This window comes from Gadus chalcogrammus, chromosome 4 (assembly GCF_026213295.1).
Source record: "Gadus chalcogrammus isolate NIFS_2021 chromosome 4, NIFS_Gcha_1.0, whole genome shotgun sequence".
Taxonomy (NCBI): Eukaryota; Metazoa; Chordata; class Actinopteri; order Gadiformes; family Gadidae; genus Gadus; species Gadus chalcogrammus.
Window position 1 is genome coordinate 504,975 of NC_079415.1, and position 16,282 is coordinate 521,256.

The 16,282-nt window shown below is 49.3% G+C and overlaps 1 protein-coding gene across 1 annotated transcript; it reads right to left on the minus strand.

Moving 5' to 3' along the window:
* Positions 1-602: 602 nt before the first annotated feature.
* On the minus strand, positions 603-12,241 carry LOC130380385 (uncharacterized). The gene is made up of 16 exons (XM_056587565.1): positions 12,196-12,241; positions 11,853-11,983; positions 11,378-11,482; positions 10,848-10,958; positions 10,140-10,273; positions 9,354-9,467; positions 8,132-9,101; positions 7,542-7,572; positions 5,645-5,797; positions 5,318-5,520; positions 5,002-5,106; positions 4,672-4,773; positions 4,215-4,325; positions 3,045-3,165; positions 2,400-2,555; positions 603-2,158 (listed from the first exon to the last, which is right to left on the minus strand). The coding sequence occupies exons 1-16, from the start codon at positions 12,239-12,241 to the stop codon at positions 1,269-1,271; spliced, it is 3,483 nt and encodes a 1,160-aa protein (XP_056443540.1). The 3' UTR covers positions 603-1,268.
* Between the last annotated feature and the right edge of the window lie 4,041 nt (positions 12,242-16,282).

Below are 16,282 nucleotides of genomic sequence, written 5' to 3' on the forward strand. Positions count from 1 at the left end.
TTCTGCACGCATGAACCTGTGAATCATAATAAATAATGATAAAATGTTCTCTTTGTAGCGACTTAGCGAAACGTAACAATATATTTTAGGTATTACACTTCTGAAGTGAAAGTGTAAATGTCAATGAGCGTGTAAACGGCCATACGGACAATTTGCGATGTGCCCTTTGCAAGTTACAGGATTTATGATGATTAGATATTTCTATTTTAATTGTAGAATTCGGTAGTTGCTGTTTGCGTATATGGCAAGCGATAAAGATAATGCTTAGTTACATTTTCATCCAGATCTATCGGTGCGTAAACAAAGACTTTTATTTTGGAAGAGCGCACATATGACCTGGACGTCATTTGTAAAAGCCTGGAGCAAATAGGTCCATGGGTAATTCCAAAACGTGTGGATGTTATCATTTTCCCTTCGTTAGTCATTAGTGCAGAAGCACGCTGTGCCAAAAAGCGAGGTGTCTTTAACTGTGGGGGTTAAACCAGTCGGTACAGGAACTGAATTTAAGGAGTGTGTACAAGTGAAGTAGGCATTATTTGTCTATTTAAATTGAATCTTAATGCCTTGTCATGATTTTGGTGAATTACTACTCGTATGATTGTTACTTAAAAAATACCACTGAGCTCAGTAGTTAAAATTAAAATATTGCATTTTAATATAGGCCATCTTCATAATATATTTTACAAAAGTAGGAGACACTTCTCAGGGGGAACAGACAGTGGAAGAACCACCAGCAGAAACACCAGAGCCTCCATTGTCACCTCACTGAAGGTTCACAAAACGTTACTTTACTAAATGCACAGCATACTTTCACATAAAGCACTTTCAAACTTGAATGATAAATGATGACAGATGTTTATTTTTTCAAGTAAAAAAAAAAATCCCAGCGAATAAAAAAGAAGTACAAAAACAGTGAGACCCTTTTGCCAGGTGATGATTTATTTAATATAACATCACAGCTTTCTATCGAGTACAGCCAACAAAATGGCAGCAATCGTAGTGTTATGGGAACCCACAGGCCCGACATCGGAGGTGGTCCTTCTCGAGCAGGCCTCGGTCAGAGTTCGGAACGTTTAAACTGGGAGTGGAAACGCAAATCAACCCGCTATGGTACGGCCAAGAGTGCTAATGGAATAACACCAGTAATAGTGTCAGCATACAGTGTTTACATTCAGAGGTACATTGTCGTATGCATGATGCTCTGGGGGGGACTTCACCATCAGATATCTTCTGTTCACCGAAGGATACCATCCAATGACATCCCGCTGTCAGGGCCCCCCCGGCCCCCCTGACGGTGGGGGCTTCCTCTTCCTGCTGGAGCTGTCGTGTCTGTGGACGCGCAGGTGGATCTTCATGTTGGACTGCTGGGTGAAGCCCTTGTCGCAGTAGGGGCAGCGGTGGGGCTTCTCCCCGGTGTGGACCCGGACGTGTCTCTTCAGGTGGTTCTTGGTGCTGAAGCGTTTCTCGCAGCGCTCGCAGGCGTACGGCCGCTCGCCCGTGTGCACGCGCTCGTGCTCCTTCAGCTGCTGCGCCGTGAAGAAGCGCCGGGCGCAGCCGTCGCACTGGAAGGGCTTCACGCCCGCGTGCCTGCGCAGGTGCAGCTCGTACGAGGTCAGGTACCTGAAGCCCCGCCCACACTCGCTGCACAGGTAGGGCTGGTCCGGCGAGTGCACGCGCAGGTGGGTCTTCAGCACGCCCTTCTCCTTGAAGGCCTTGCCGCAGACGGAGCAGGCGAAGGGCCGCGCCCCCGAGTGGCGGCGCAGGTGTACCGTGAGCGAGGAGCGGTGAGTGAACGTCTTGCCGCACTGCGGGCACACGATAGGCTCCTCCCCGCGCCGGTGCGCCTGCAGGTGCCTCTGCAGCCCGCCCTCCGAGACCAGCCGCCGCGGGCAGCGCTCGCACTGGTACACCTGCTTGGCGCGCCGCGGCGGGGCGGGCTGGGGGGGGGGCGCGGCGGGGCAGCGGTGCTCCAGGAGGTCCGGCCAGCGGGGGAAGGCGCGGCCGCACTGGGGGCAGGAGTGGCTCCGGCCGCCGTCGAGGGCGGAGCCCGGGGTGGGCCCGCCGGCGTTCTGGGCGTCGCCGCCGCCACCACCGTCAGCCAATCGGACGTCCTCTGCGGTTCGGTCGCCGCTGGGCTCCGCCTGGACGGACGGTCGGTCTGCGGAGGGGGGGGGGGCGACAGCGTGAGCCTCTTGGCGCCGGGGTCGTGTGTTTAGTCGTAGGGAATCGGCCTCACGATGACCGGGTTAGCGCCGTACGATGCGTGTTGTGATCTGAGAGCAGTGCGAGGGCAGGGAGAACCCCAACGCTCCCATGAACCCCTCTCCCCGCCCCTCCCCGTCGTGGTGCAGCTGGACTGACCACAGAACATCTGCAGCCCGTCAGATTCACCCCCTCACCGTGGCGGCCGGAGGAGCGGCGGAGAAGAGACGGCTCCTCCTGTAGCCGTGCGGCGGCCTCGCCCCCCTCCTCGCTGAAGGGGTCACCCGGGGTCAAGCTGGTCCCTTTGGACGCCAGCGAGGACAGAATGACGGCCGACCTGAAGGGGAAGCGGTCTGGGGAGGAGAGCTCTGGGTCAGTAGAGGCTCAGACGCACAGAGAGAGAGAGAGAGAGAGAGAGAGAGAGAGAGAGAGAGAGAGAGAGAGAGAGAGAGAGAGAGAGAGAGAGAGAGAGAGAGAGAGAGAGAGAGAGAGAGAGAGAGAGAGAGAGAGAGAGAGAGAGAGAGAGAGAGAGAGAGAGAGAGAGAGAGAGAGAGAGAGAGAGACTTCCTCTTGTAATACTGCTGCTTGCGTTTCGAGGATTGAGATGTGTTGCATTTCACACACCTGTGATTGACAGGCAAGATGGTTTCTCTGGACCAGTCAGGGCATCTCTTCCCTGATTGGTTCAGGGAATCCGCCTTACTTAACATGAGCTGGGAGCTGTCTAAAATCTTAATTCTCAGGCGCATTTCACTCACAAATGGCTCGCAACCTGTCAGCCAACAAACGCCACCCCGATGATATCTAATGATGGCTCACCTACAGACACATTGTTGACTTACTCTTCTCTAACTTCGCTGACCCTCTGGTTGGGTGCTGGAAGAGCGTTCTTAAATCTTCCATGTCTGATCCGAACTCCTCCAGTCGGGGGACGAGTGAGTCGAGGTCCGGGTGGGAGGCCACCTGAGCAGGGACGGAGAGGTCCCAGTGAGGGCGTGGGGTTCAGTAGAGTCACCACTAGGGGGCGACATTCTCCTTCCTAAAGTAGGCACATGAACTTTGGGGCCGTCGTGATTCTTCTTCTTTAAGAGATACTGTTACAGCCTATACTGGTGTATTCGCTGCTAACCCCGGCAATCACTGAAACAGCTTAGCATAGTTTAAACAAACAGGATCCGAACATAATCTAAACATATGAGATATTAACATAGGTTAAACAAACAAGATCCGAACATAATCTAAACATATGAGATATTAACATAGGTTAAACATATGAGATCTTAACATTGTTTAAATATTATAGAACTATGTTTTACCTAAGAGCCAGTGAGCCAAAAATATTTTTTTATTTTAACGTGTATTAGATCACTGTAACTAAAATACCACCGTGATTTAGGGTTAAAACTCAATGATTTCACCCTTCTCCCTAAAACCCTGAACGTTCCACTCTGCTGTGACCTTTCCATGTAGGTAACCTGATCGGACCTGTTAGGTCAGTCAGCAGTTGTTTAATTGTGGGCAGGCTGATCCTGCAGAAGCCTTAATTATAGTGTTGATGGTCTACTTCTAGGTGGGACTGTACACAATACCTAATTATTTTATTTGTATTCTTTTTGTATAAATACAGCCCCTTGATTAATGTAATTACTAACTGTACATTGAAAAGTATTTCTGCTCAATTTAAATGGTTGAATCTCCTCGAGACTGAATATTTACTACAGCGTTTCTACAGCTCGATGCGGTTCTGCAATGATTCCGTCTTTACGGAGATATTCCCGAACCGCATAAAACAAAAGCGGATCGTTTTCGCCCGTTTCGGCTCCGTGTGGACGGGGCCTACGGAGATTGCGGCGGAGGGAAATCCTCAACTTCCAAAGACTCAGTCTGAACGAAGCCCCTCCCCCCCCTCACTAATAACAGAACTCTGAGCCCAAAGCACGTTTTTTAAACACGTTTCTAATTCCAGCAGAATTTCCAGTAGTACCACATAGTTTAAACGTATGACAGCCTACCTCAACAAAACTAGAGACTGGGAGAAGCTCCTCCAGCCGTGACAGAAACTCCCACACAAGGATCTGGAGAGATGTGTCAAAACGACATCCGTAGTGTTCTGGGAAGGAGTTCTGTTTGAGAGCGGGGGAAGAAGACTAAGGCCCAATCCCATTTCTACCCCTTACCCCTTCCCCTTACCCCTCCCCCTTGTTTTGAAGGGGGAAGGGGTAGGGGTAAGGGGTAGAAATGGGATTGGGCCTAAACAAAGTGTCCAGATCATACCCTGATGCATCAAAAGTGTATCAGAGTATTACTGTGTGAGCAAAGATAAGAAGTGTTATTGTTCATTTAAAGAAAGCGAGAGAACCCCCAAACAAACTGATCGATAATTGATCATCATGAAGGGTAGTCCCTGCCCGTAATGTTTCTATGGTCCTGAACAATCACAAAAAAATAAAAAAAATAATCATCCCTCACCTTGAAAAAATCTTCTTTTTTTCTGAAAGACTTTTTGTCTGTGAATGTTTGAACCAGTTCCACAAAGGCCGTCTTTGAAACCCCTAGATCTCCGTCAGGGAACTGCAGAACACAAAAACATTGATTTGTGCAAACGCATCAACTTTATTGCATATTGGGACACATAGAAATACACGATAAACAAACTGGATCAACATTTAAAAAGAGCAACAAGAGTAACAAGAGTAACAAACTGAGTAAAAACAAACATCACCCAGCAAACCCAGCAAGCCCCATTAAAAGGGTCAGGGTTAGAACCATTTATCTTATGAACCCATCTCCCATGTGTACCTCTTCCGGTGTGTCCGGTGTTGTCAACAGCTGGATGGCGATCAACTGCTCCTCGATCGCTGTACTGTCCAACTCGTCGTCCCCCTGCACCAGCTCCAGGATGAACTGGAGAACACGTTCATTAGGTCTGGAGCTATCCAATCAGACGATACCTTTACCATGCACATTCAGTACGATAACCCTGTATGCAACACTTGACATGTTGACCAAGTGTCTGCACTTCTGGTTCAGTGATTCTTGCACTAGGTAACTTGGGAACAAGGCTCGCTAGATTCTTGCAGCAGATTAATGACCACATGAAGGTGAAGGTACCGACCCTCGCCCGCAGTCCCAATACGAGCTCAGCCATCTGCCTGGGAGTCAGAAGTTCTGGAACCATCTCCGTTACCAAGGTAACGAACTCCGCCAGCTTCCCGTACTGCTGTACGTTGCGTTGCTGGGCAACGCGCCACATGCACGCCGACATCAAGCGGAGGGGAGGGACAAGAAGACGCAGCGAGGCCAGCGGGAGCTGAGCGTCTGAAACCGATAAAGCAGAAGTAATGACTTTAATTTCGGGGGTTTTGTTTCATTGCATTGACTTTTAACAATTGAAATAAAAACGTCGCCTGCAATTAAAACGAATTGAATGATTGGCGCACACCTGTGCCGTCGAGGAAGGTGTCGTTGTTGACAGCCATCGTCGTTGCTCTCGACCCACCGGGCGGCTGGTTCTGGTTCGACCCAACGGGGTCTGGACGGTCGCCTCCCCGGTATGATGGTTGCGTCAGTGGCTCTCCTCGATAGTCGCATGGATCTGGAGAGAAAGAGGAAGGCTGAGGATACTGCAGACTAAAGAGTGGAGGCTGTTGACTGGTGCGATAGTTTATATCGATGGGCGGGTCTACTGGCCACACTTTGTGCGTTAAAATAACAGTGATTACCATAGATTTAACCTAGGCAGTCAAAGGAGTCAAAGCGAGACAAGGTAAAGCCTTCTCTCGCATGCAGACAACGGTACACATGGATCGCAAGCAACGTTGACAGTATAAATATTAGTTAAGCTCGTTGTTTCCTCTTCTTTCAAGAAGTGAGTTCAATGACACCAGTAGTTTTATGGCGACACATGTAACAAACCTACATTAAATTTTGTGATAAAAGGAATAGATAAAGCAAGAACAATTTAAAGTCTGACCCACTGACTTCATAACAACAACATGATCCAAGTGATCCTTATCCTCCACGATTTGTACATCCGGGTCAAAGATGCTCACTTACAAAATAAAATACCTTGTAGCGCGATTGTAATATGTTATCTCAGTCTGTTGCTGTATGAGTCTCCCTTTTCCTCCGTTAATTAACGCAATAGACCTCTGAAGAAGTCCCGCCTCCGAGGCGCCTGGTTCCATGCCAAAAGCCTGTGAAATATCATGGGCTTTTTGAATGATCGTACATAACAAACTGTGGGTGGCGAAGAAGTAGATTCCACTTGGGTTTTGGATTGTAGGTGCCGTTAAAGTAGTAAACGATTATAAATGCTACTTTAACGGCACCGACAATCCAAAACCCAAGTGGAATCTAGATGGAAAAAGTGTGTTCAAAACATGAGCAGCTTTTACTTCTTCGCCACCTACAGAGTTTATTATGTACGATCATTCAAAAACCAAGACATTTGACCGATGGAACCAGGAGCCTCGGAGGCGGGACACATTCTTCAGAGGTATATTGTGTATGGAGTATATTCAAATATAAAGATGAAATAGTCACCATAACCTAACCAGCGGGGTCAAGTTAACCCACACCACCCGCACCTACTTGAAAGATTGATGAAGGGAAAACATTTTATTGTACAAAGATTTATTGCGTTACTATTAAAAGTCATGCAAATACATTTTAATTAGTGCAAATAGTAAAATAACGTAGTGTCCACTTTGAAGGTTTGTAGTGTCGTGGATAAAACCCAGGATCTAATACTAAATACAAATTACGAGAGGTTTGAGAAGGACTAGGGTTGAATGATCATGGCTTTATTGCCACCGCAGAGAGTAACATTATCTGAGTTGCCTGCAAAGAACTCGCGAACAATCTCGGAGCTCCGCCTTATCCTAATTGTGTGATCCCTATGATGTCCTTGGCCGATCAGAATGCACTAAACTACGGGGCCTCGGACGTTCACGCCCACGATATCCAAGATACATTTCATACAGTAATTACAAGCATTAAGGTTGACATATTAAACATTAGTTACATGAAGTGAGGTCTTTCATTAAAATCCATTCATCGCCTTGTTTATTAACGTGATCTTAAATCACCATGACTTACCACATGGTTTTAAGAGATGAGCACTGCCAAAGCAATATTCATTTAAACAGTAAAATATGCAGTTGTAATTGTTAATAACGCCACTTTATTAGTCCATGGCATATACAGTCATAATCCTAAAGCTGGTAGCGTCTGATTTTAACCGGGGTATGGATTAGTTACCTTAACTCTAATTTGAAGCCTACAGAATAAACATTCTAAAGCCAGAACAGGAGCCATGGGAGGGCGTTTCCTCTCACCGTGACGGGGCCAGGCGTCTTTGAGGGGCCCCTTATACCTAAACGAGGGGCGCAACCTCAGTAACACGTCAAAGAGGAACACGTGTAAATGTCCTCAGAATGCCAACACTGGTTGACCAAGGAAAGCCAGCTAATATCTAGTGTTTAACATTTGGCTCCATTGTACATATATTTACCTTATATTCCTGTATAATTCATACTTTAAGCTGACCTTACTTGTATCTAAGTGGACTGAGAGATGGCCTGATGTGATTGGCTACAGAGGGATGTCTGTCTGATCCTCTGAGCTGTTGAATAACGATGGAACAAGGTCTGGAGCCTGCCCCCCCCCCCCCCCGCTGTGAATTCTTCTCCCCCAATATATCCCAACATTCGGCAAATATGCTTTTAAACCTTCTTTATTGTTTTCTCTGAACTCAGTTCTGCAAAAAAAAAATCCTATTAGAATAAATGGTCATCCACAAAAGTACCCGTTGAGAATCTCCATGTGTGGCCGGTGTGGGCGTGTCCAGGACAGACCATAATAAGAACCCAACGCGTCTCCCTGGGATTGTTTCTGCCCGCCACCGACCAACAGGAACACATCAAGCGTTCTTCTTCTCTTTGGTGTGAACGCGCATGTGGATCTTCATGTTGGAGCTCTGCTGGAAGCGCTTGCTGCACACCACACACTGGTACGGCTTCTCCCCGGTGTGCGTCCGGACGTGCCTGGTCAGAGAGTTGCCGGTCCGGAACCTCTTGTCGCAGTGGGTGCAGGGGTGCGGTCGCTCGCCCGTGTGTATGAGCTGGTGCACGCGGCGCCGCTGCGACGAGGCGAACCGCCGGCTGCACGCGTTGCAGGGGAAGGGCTTCTCCCCGCTGTGCATGCGGTTGTGCTGCACCAGCGACGTCATGTGGTTGAAGCCCTTGCCGCACTCGCTGCAGAGGTAGGCATACTCGGCGCCGTGCAGCTTCAGGTGCGCCCGGAGCACGCCCTTCTCCTTGAAGCGCTTCCCGCAGAAGGTGCAGGGGAAGGGCCTCTCCCCGGTGTGCAGGCGCAGGTGTGTCTTCAGCCAGTGGACCGACTTCAGCACCTTGTTGCACTGCGGGCAGACCACCGAGCGGTTGACCCCGTGCGTCGCCTGGTGCTTCCTCAGGGCCTTCTCCGAGCCCAGCTGCCGCTGGCACTGGTCGCACTGGAAGGTCCGCGCCGCCGCCGCCGCCGCCGCCTGCTGCTCGTGCGCCAGGAGATGCGACCTCAAGGCGTTCTCCGAGCCCAGCCGCCGCAGGCACTGCTCGCACTGCAGCCCTGGCCCCGCCCCTTCGAGCCCCGCCCCTTCGAGCCCCGCCCCTTCAGGCCCCGCCCCTTCAGGCCCCGTGGCGTGCGCCATGAGGTGCCGCGTCAGGGCCTTCTGGGAGAACAGCTGTCTCTGGCAGCGGCCGCACTGGAAGCCCCGCCCAATGGCGCCGTGCACGCTGCAGCGGTGGCCCAGCAGCTCCGCCCAGCTGCTGAACCTCTGGCCGCAGTACGGGCAGGACTGGCTCCGGGCGGCCACGGGGGCGGAGCCAGGGGGGCTGCCGCTGGCGAGGGGGGGGGCGGGAGGGGAGGAACCGATGACCTCTGGTTCCTCCGGCTCCCCCTCCTCCTCCTCCTCTTCTTCATCCTCCTCCTCCTCCTCCTCCTCATCTTCTTCCTCATCTTCCTCCTCATCTTCCTCCTCCTCCTCTCCGTCTCCATCGAGTGGAGGGCGCTGGGCGGCCGTGACGTCTGTGGAGGAAAGACCACAGCCACAGCTTCAGCCCGGTGGGGGTGCGTCTCCACAGACCGTGGACGAACTCACCGGGACGCGGTCTGCCTCACCCTGCTCCCGGAGGTCGCGCCCCGGTACGCTCTCCCTCGCTGCCCCCTCCTCGATGAAGTAGTCCTCAGCCCGGGGGCCGAGCCGCCTGGAGGCCAGAGAGGACAGGAGCACCCGGGAGCTGAAGGACGGCGGGTCTAGGGGGGGGGGGGGGGGGGGAAGGCGCAGCGTTAGGGGGGGGGACCTTCAGGCCCCTCCTTTAGCCCTCCTAAAGGTTGTGATTGGTTCCCCATCTCAGGAGAAAATCGGATCCATGGAACCCAGGCCGCCGATTTTCTCCTGAGATGGGGAACCAATCACAGAACAGGAAGGGACGGCCAGACGATGACGGCGTCTACGGGACACACCCGTCGTCTTCTTCCTCATCGAATTCCTGTCGCTCTACATACGTCCTCTGGTATAATCGATACGATTGGCTATGAGCTACGTACAGACTCATGATAGACGTTCGTATCGCCCAATAAACGGCTCCGGGCAATCGTAAACCACGCCTCCAATAGGAGACAATGAATGTGTGTTTCCCAGACCTCTCCTCAATGTCGATTGAGATGAGGTCTGGACTTAGCCAGGCTAGCCCTCATTGGTGGTAACCAGTGTCCTAGGACCTAGAAAGGAGACCTGAGGAACCTAACGCAGGCAGACGAGGAGAGGAAGGAAACGAGATCTCAGGGAAATGATAGAATTCAGCAAGTGATAAAACTAATGAACCAACAGGAAATGCAAATTGTGTGCATGGTCCACAAACAAAGTCAAAGCGAACAAAAGCAGGATCTTACTCTTCTTCAACTTCCAGCCTTTTTGTCGATGCTTCAGAAGAGTAGTAAAGTCTTCAGGGTCGGAGATAAAGTGGTGAGCATCGGGGTCCAGGGAATCAAGGTGGAAGTTGGAGGCCACCTGAACAATGAAGGACAGCTCCTATGATTAGAAAGGGCAACGACTGCTTCTACTGGGCTGAACTGGACTCCAAAACATGAGATGAAAGTTAGCTTTCTGGTAAAACTGAAGATGTGACATTTAATTTGACCTTTTTGTGATTTTAATAAATATGCATTTGAAAACCCGTATGTTCCATTTTTCCACATTTGGCTGTGGAACAGTGTTTCAGTTTGCTTACGGCTGGTAAATGCCAACTATAAGAAAACCGAAACACTTAATAACCATATCTGATATGAGATTCTCATATCTGAGATTTGGTCATGGTAGGCATCTGAAAGCCCCGCCCTCCTCATGTCCTGATAAACTGTTATATGTGCGTCGTCAGGCAGAGGATTCCTGAAGGTCTGAGCTGCTTCTTTGGGTTTCCTGCGTCAGCCCAAGAACAGAGTATTGAACGGGAGACTTTTTGGTCGGTTTGGAAGAAACAGACTTGGAACCTGCCCTTTGGTCGGAATCAGCCCCTTCATCTGACGAGCCAGGGGTCAACAAGAGGACTAAAGCGGGGTCTCCTCTCCAACACCCCCATACCCACCTCACAGAACCCCGACACCGGGAGCAGCTCCTCCAGCCGACAGAGGAACTCCCACACCACCACCTGCAGCGTTGTGTCGAAGCGGGATCCATAATGCTCCGGGAAGACTTTCTGCGGGGAAAAATAAAGACAACGTCTTCTTAAAAGTATATCAAAACCACAGCCACCAGATGGCGATGAAGACGATATGTTGGCAGGGAGGATCTTTAAACAACAATAACAGATCAACCCTTACCTTGAAAAAAGTTTTCTTTTCACTTGGTTTGTCCCTCAATTTTTGGACCAGTTCTACAAACGCCTTCTTTGACACCTCCACCTCTCCGTCTGGGAGCTGTCAGCAGGAGAAAGCATGATTCGCTCTGTTAGGCATTATATCTGGACACATATTTGATTTACAGCAATAAGAAACAGCAAAACGTAATTATTTACCCTTTGAGTTGTCCTCCCCACCCTAACTGACTTCAGACAGAGGTCATCAATGAGCCGGTTGGTCTGGGTTTGAACCCTGAACCAGTCGGCAGGGTCGTTACCTCTTCTCCTGGGCCATTGGTCTTCAGCAGGCGGACGCTGTTCAGCTGCTTCTGGAGCGCCGGACTGTCTGACTGCTCCTCACTCTGCAGCATCTCCAGGATGAGCTGGAGAGCAGTTCAGAAGAGCCCATGAAATGAACTCATTCGGCCCATTCGATCCAAATGAAAGGTTTGATCTGTTCTTTAAGTCTCATTGCGGTCGTGCCCCTCTTTTACAACATAGCGAATAGAATATACATAACTGATGACAAAATTATAGTGTTTTTCTTCTGACCCCTGCTACACAAAGTTACCCCAAATCCTATCCCACCTTTATCGGACAGACCTTTTAACTATACCTTAGTAACAATTCTTGCCAATTAAATATGATAGTTAAAGACCACATGAAGGTGAAGGTACCGACCCTCGCCCGCAGTCCCAATACAAGCTCAGCCATCTGCCTGGGAGTCAGAAGTTCTGGAACCATCTCCGTTACCAAGGTGACGAACTCCGCCAGCTTCCCGTACTGCTGTACGTTGCGTTGCTGGGCAACGCGCCACATGCACGCCGACATCAAGCGGAGGGGAGGGACAAGAAGACGCAGCGAGGCCAGCGGGAGCTGAGGGTCTAGAAGATGAGATAACCTCGTGTTACGACCCCATCTGGACATGTTTGGTTTATACACCAAGTGGCTAACGGGCAGGGTTCCGAAGTTAAACATTTCTCTTTCTGTAAACCGTTACTATAGTATAGTATAGGTCTCTATAGTATGCTCATCACAGAAATTAAGAAACATCTAAAATCTAAGTCTAATGAAACGAGGATAGATGGAAACTAACCTGTGCCCGCTTTGAAGGCTAGTTCCAGTTCCTTGTTCTCGGCCATGGTGGTTATCCGGTGGTTCAGGTTCTGTTTCTGCTTCTGGTTCTTCTCCTAAACGGGTTTTTCTTTTGCATCTGACACAGCTATTGGCTCAAGACGACGATACACGCGGCAGCTTCAACAGCACTTTCCGATCTTCTGCTTCTGAGATGTTGCAGGAACCTTGTGAGAAACAGACACGGGAACGGTCTGACGGACAACATTAAGGGGGAACATGTTTCCTTTTAGAAGGACAGACGTGGCTTACTAAAGATATAACTTGTGGTGTTTTGTACCCTTATCTATCCATGATGAACAGTGCCATTAACTCGAACTCAGTTGGTTTGATTAACTTATCATTTTTTGATAGTTATCAACAAGAAACAACAATATAAACATTTACCTGTAAGCGCTATCTTTTTCCGGTTATTTTCCGGGTCAGGCTTTTTATCCTTCAAATTAAAAGTACATACAGACAGATTCGATATCACCATGATTAAAGCTTCATTATTTTCCTGTAATTTTCCCGTCGATATAATTTTGGAAAATATTAAAAGCACCGAGATAAAATATATAAACTGCAGCAGGTGTAGAACAGTTCTGGTGAGTCTATATGATTTTAAAACAATTATTCTAGTTAACCACTAGATGGCGGAATAGGCCTACTCTTAGCTATTAGAGTGACCGTACTCAGAATTGAAATAATACAATAGAAAGAGTAGACCAATAAGTTAAATGAACTCTCAAAACATATTGTATAATATTAGTAACAGGTTAACGTTAATGCTTAATTAAATAAATCGTTAATTTGGAGCTAGAGGAATCAACTGAAGAAAGTTTAAAATATTGAGTTGTTGAAGAGATGTTGATATTGCATTATATTTGGGCAGTTATTAATGCAGTTAGTATCGAGATTGTCATTTAAAATGGTTTGTGCAACAGGGAAGATGTGTCAGTTATAAATTCATTGCATACATTACCTTTAAAACCCATTAACGTTTAAAAGCAAAAGAAGATATATAAAACCAATTGCAATAAAAAGTTGAATTGATATGCCATTCTTACAATTTCAGAAGCTTTCTCTATATTGTAATGGTTTTCCTTTTGTGTCATTGCATAAGTTTGATCATTAATAACACCGTACCTAGCTAATGTCCATCATCATCATTATCATCATCATTATCATCCTCCTCATCATCGTAATCATCGTCTTCAAAATTAATTCATATTGCACTTATCGGGCAGAACAGCAATACATCGTGCCAACATCTGAATCACAGAAACCCAACTGAGGGGAAGACTAAAACGAAGAACAAGAGACGACGCGTGAAAACAAAACACTCGAATATTTCAAGATGGAGTTTTTCAAATATTGACAGATTGTACGTTCCTCGGTCCCACCCTCTCGTCACGGTGGACGCTGAGCTGAGTGCTGGAGACGCTTTGAGGGGCTGGGATGGTGTGTAGGCAGATGTATTTTGTATGTAAGCACAGAAACTGAGCTTGGCAGGAGAAGCGCGCCAGGTGGAGGCTCAGCCAGCCAGAATCCCATTACTTGTTCAGGGAAGGGCTGTGTGTGTGTGTGTGTGTGTGTGTGTGTGTGTGTGTGTGTGTGTGTGTGTGTGTGTGTGTGTGTGTGTGTGTGTGTGTGTGTGTGTGTGTGTGTGTGTGTGTGTGTGTGTGTGTGTGTGTGTGCGTGTGTGTGCTCTGGCATGTGCCAGCGCGGTATGCGTATATGTGTGTGTGTGTGTGTGTGTGTGTGTGTGTGTGTGTGTGTGTGTGTGTGTGTGTGTGTGTGTGTGTGTGTGTGTGCGCGCGCGCGTGTGTATGCACGTGCGTCTGAGTGTGGGTGTGCTCAGGCATTTGCCAGTGTCATGTGGGGAAAGGCTGGTGAGTTAAGGGGAGGGGGGGGGTCGGGTTTCTGCGCGTGTCAGGGGTGACGTCTGTGTGTGAGCGCACACACGTGCGTGCGTGTGTGTGTGCGGTAATTACTTTTTCGATGAGGAGTTTGAGATGGAGGTGATGGCAGCGGGGGTGAACAGGGGTGATTAGAGAGGGCTGGCGGTGCGAGGAAGAGAGGGGGGGGGGGGGGGTTGTCAGAAGTTATCTCCCGATCTCATCTCCTCGTGCGCAGTCTGGCGGATTCCCTCGATGGCTTAGCGGCTCGGCGCGGCGGCGGCTGTCAATCGGGGCCCGCAAACGCCCGCAGAGAAATCGATGCCTATCTGCTGCGCCGGTTCTATTTTTACCCAGAAGCCTCGGCAGCAGCCCCCCGCCCCCACTCTCCCCCCCGCTGGCTTTGATAAGGATGCTGCCTGCTCGGGTCTTCGCTTTGTCTCCCATAAGCTCCCCCCCCCCCCCCCCCCCCCCCCCCCCCGGACTGATCAGGTGACGATAAGGGGGGGACCATCCGGTGATTCTACCTGACCGGCCCTTTGTTCACAGAGAGTCGGACAGAGCGCCACTAGGGGTGTTACTGGTGTTACTGGTGTTACTGGTGGTGATACTAGTGCTAACTGGTGGTGTTGCTGGTGCTAACTGGTGGTGTTTCTGGTGCTAAGTGGTGGTGATACTAGTGCTAACTGGTGGTGTTGCTGGTGCTAACTGGTGGTGTTTCTGGTGCTAACTGGTGGTGTTGCTGGTGCTAACTGGTGGTGTTACTGGTGCTAACTGGTGGTGTTACTGGGGTTGTTTGACTTGGGATATTGCACAACACGGGGCAACAGACAGACAGACAGACTGTCTGTCTGTCTGTCTGTCTGTCTGTCTGTCTGTCTGTCTGTCTGTCTGTCCATTGCCTGTCTGTGGTTCCATCCTGCTTCCTAATATAACGTTGTGATATCTTATTACAGTGTCCGGTTGTAATTGAGCAGTAGATTGGTTGTTTAAATTAAAGCGGTAAATCCTGCGTGTTGACTTTGGCCCACCAATTATTTTTAGTTGACATCTGATCTCATGAAGCCTGAGGATTAATTTAGTCAAACCTAAACCGTGTTTGCTGTTATTAAAACCCTCGCAAACTCCACTTCCTGCCAACAGCCGTGCCTTCTGCTCACCTAGTCGAACACGGTCACACGCCCCCATATGCACGCACACACACGCATACACATGGTCACAAACACACACACATGCACACACAAGCACACACACACATACATACACAGATACGCCCACGTACGCACGCACAAACGCTTGCACACACACACACACACACACACACATACACACACAAATGGTCACAAACATGGTCACACACGCACGCACACACACATGGTCACACTCCCAAATACTCACATACTCACTCACAAACACACACGCACACACACTTTTGCCTTGCAGTTGATTTCTCTGGCTCTTCCCCTCCTTGTTTACTCCCTCAATCTGAGTGAGTAAACAAAAGCGAGTTAAATCAAAAGCAGTTTGTTAATGTGCTCAGACGTTACTATGTGTGTTCATTCAGAGCGATCCTAAACCAGTTTGTTAATGTGCTCAGACGTTACTATGTGTGTTCATTCAGAGCGATCCTGAACCCCTGAACATGGGGGTTCTGCTGGTGCTCTTGGTTCTGACCAGCTGCTGTCAGGCATCCCTCCCACATCTGGACTCCCGGTTCTCTCCTTCTCCCATCCTGTCGATTTCACCCTGGCAGAAATCTGCCTTCCGTCGTCTCTAGATCAGATGTGAACAGATCTTCTGATCTTTCCAAATCCGATTTCGGTTCCACTTTCATGTCTGGTTCTAGACCTGGGCCCGTTTTTCAAAAATCAATGTTAACAGTTGAAGTGAAAGATGGGATGTAATCCTTATCGACTGGAGAAGGGGTCTGTACCGTCCACACAGCAGCGGGCCTCATCCCTCGGACTAAACCCATCCAGAGCACTCACTCACTAACGAGCTGCTGGACGCCCGAGTCCTCATCAGCCGCAGGTTGGCTAATGTTGTTTGGGCAACGCGAGAGAGAGACACAGGCAGCAATTAACATCTCATTAAGCAGTTCTAAGCACTGTGAATGAAGGCAGAATGCTGACGCCAACCCGCTCGCTGTAAATGGATCCTCGGAGCGGA

Excerpts from the sequence above, each read along its gene's own strand:
- LOC130380385 (XM_056587565.1), bottom strand. The coding sequence starts at position 12,241 with ATGGCCGAGAACAAGGAACTGGAACTAGCCTTCAAAGCGGGCACAG. Across the intron at positions 7,573-8,131 it reads ACACCAAAGAGAAGAAGAAC|GGGCCCCTCAAAGACGCCTG; the intron begins GCTTGATGTGTT and ends TTTAGGTATAAG. Across the intron at positions 4,326-4,671 it reads AAAAAGAAGATTTTTTCAAG|AACTCCTTCCCAGAACACTA; the intron begins GTGAGGGATGAT and ends GCTCTCAAACAG.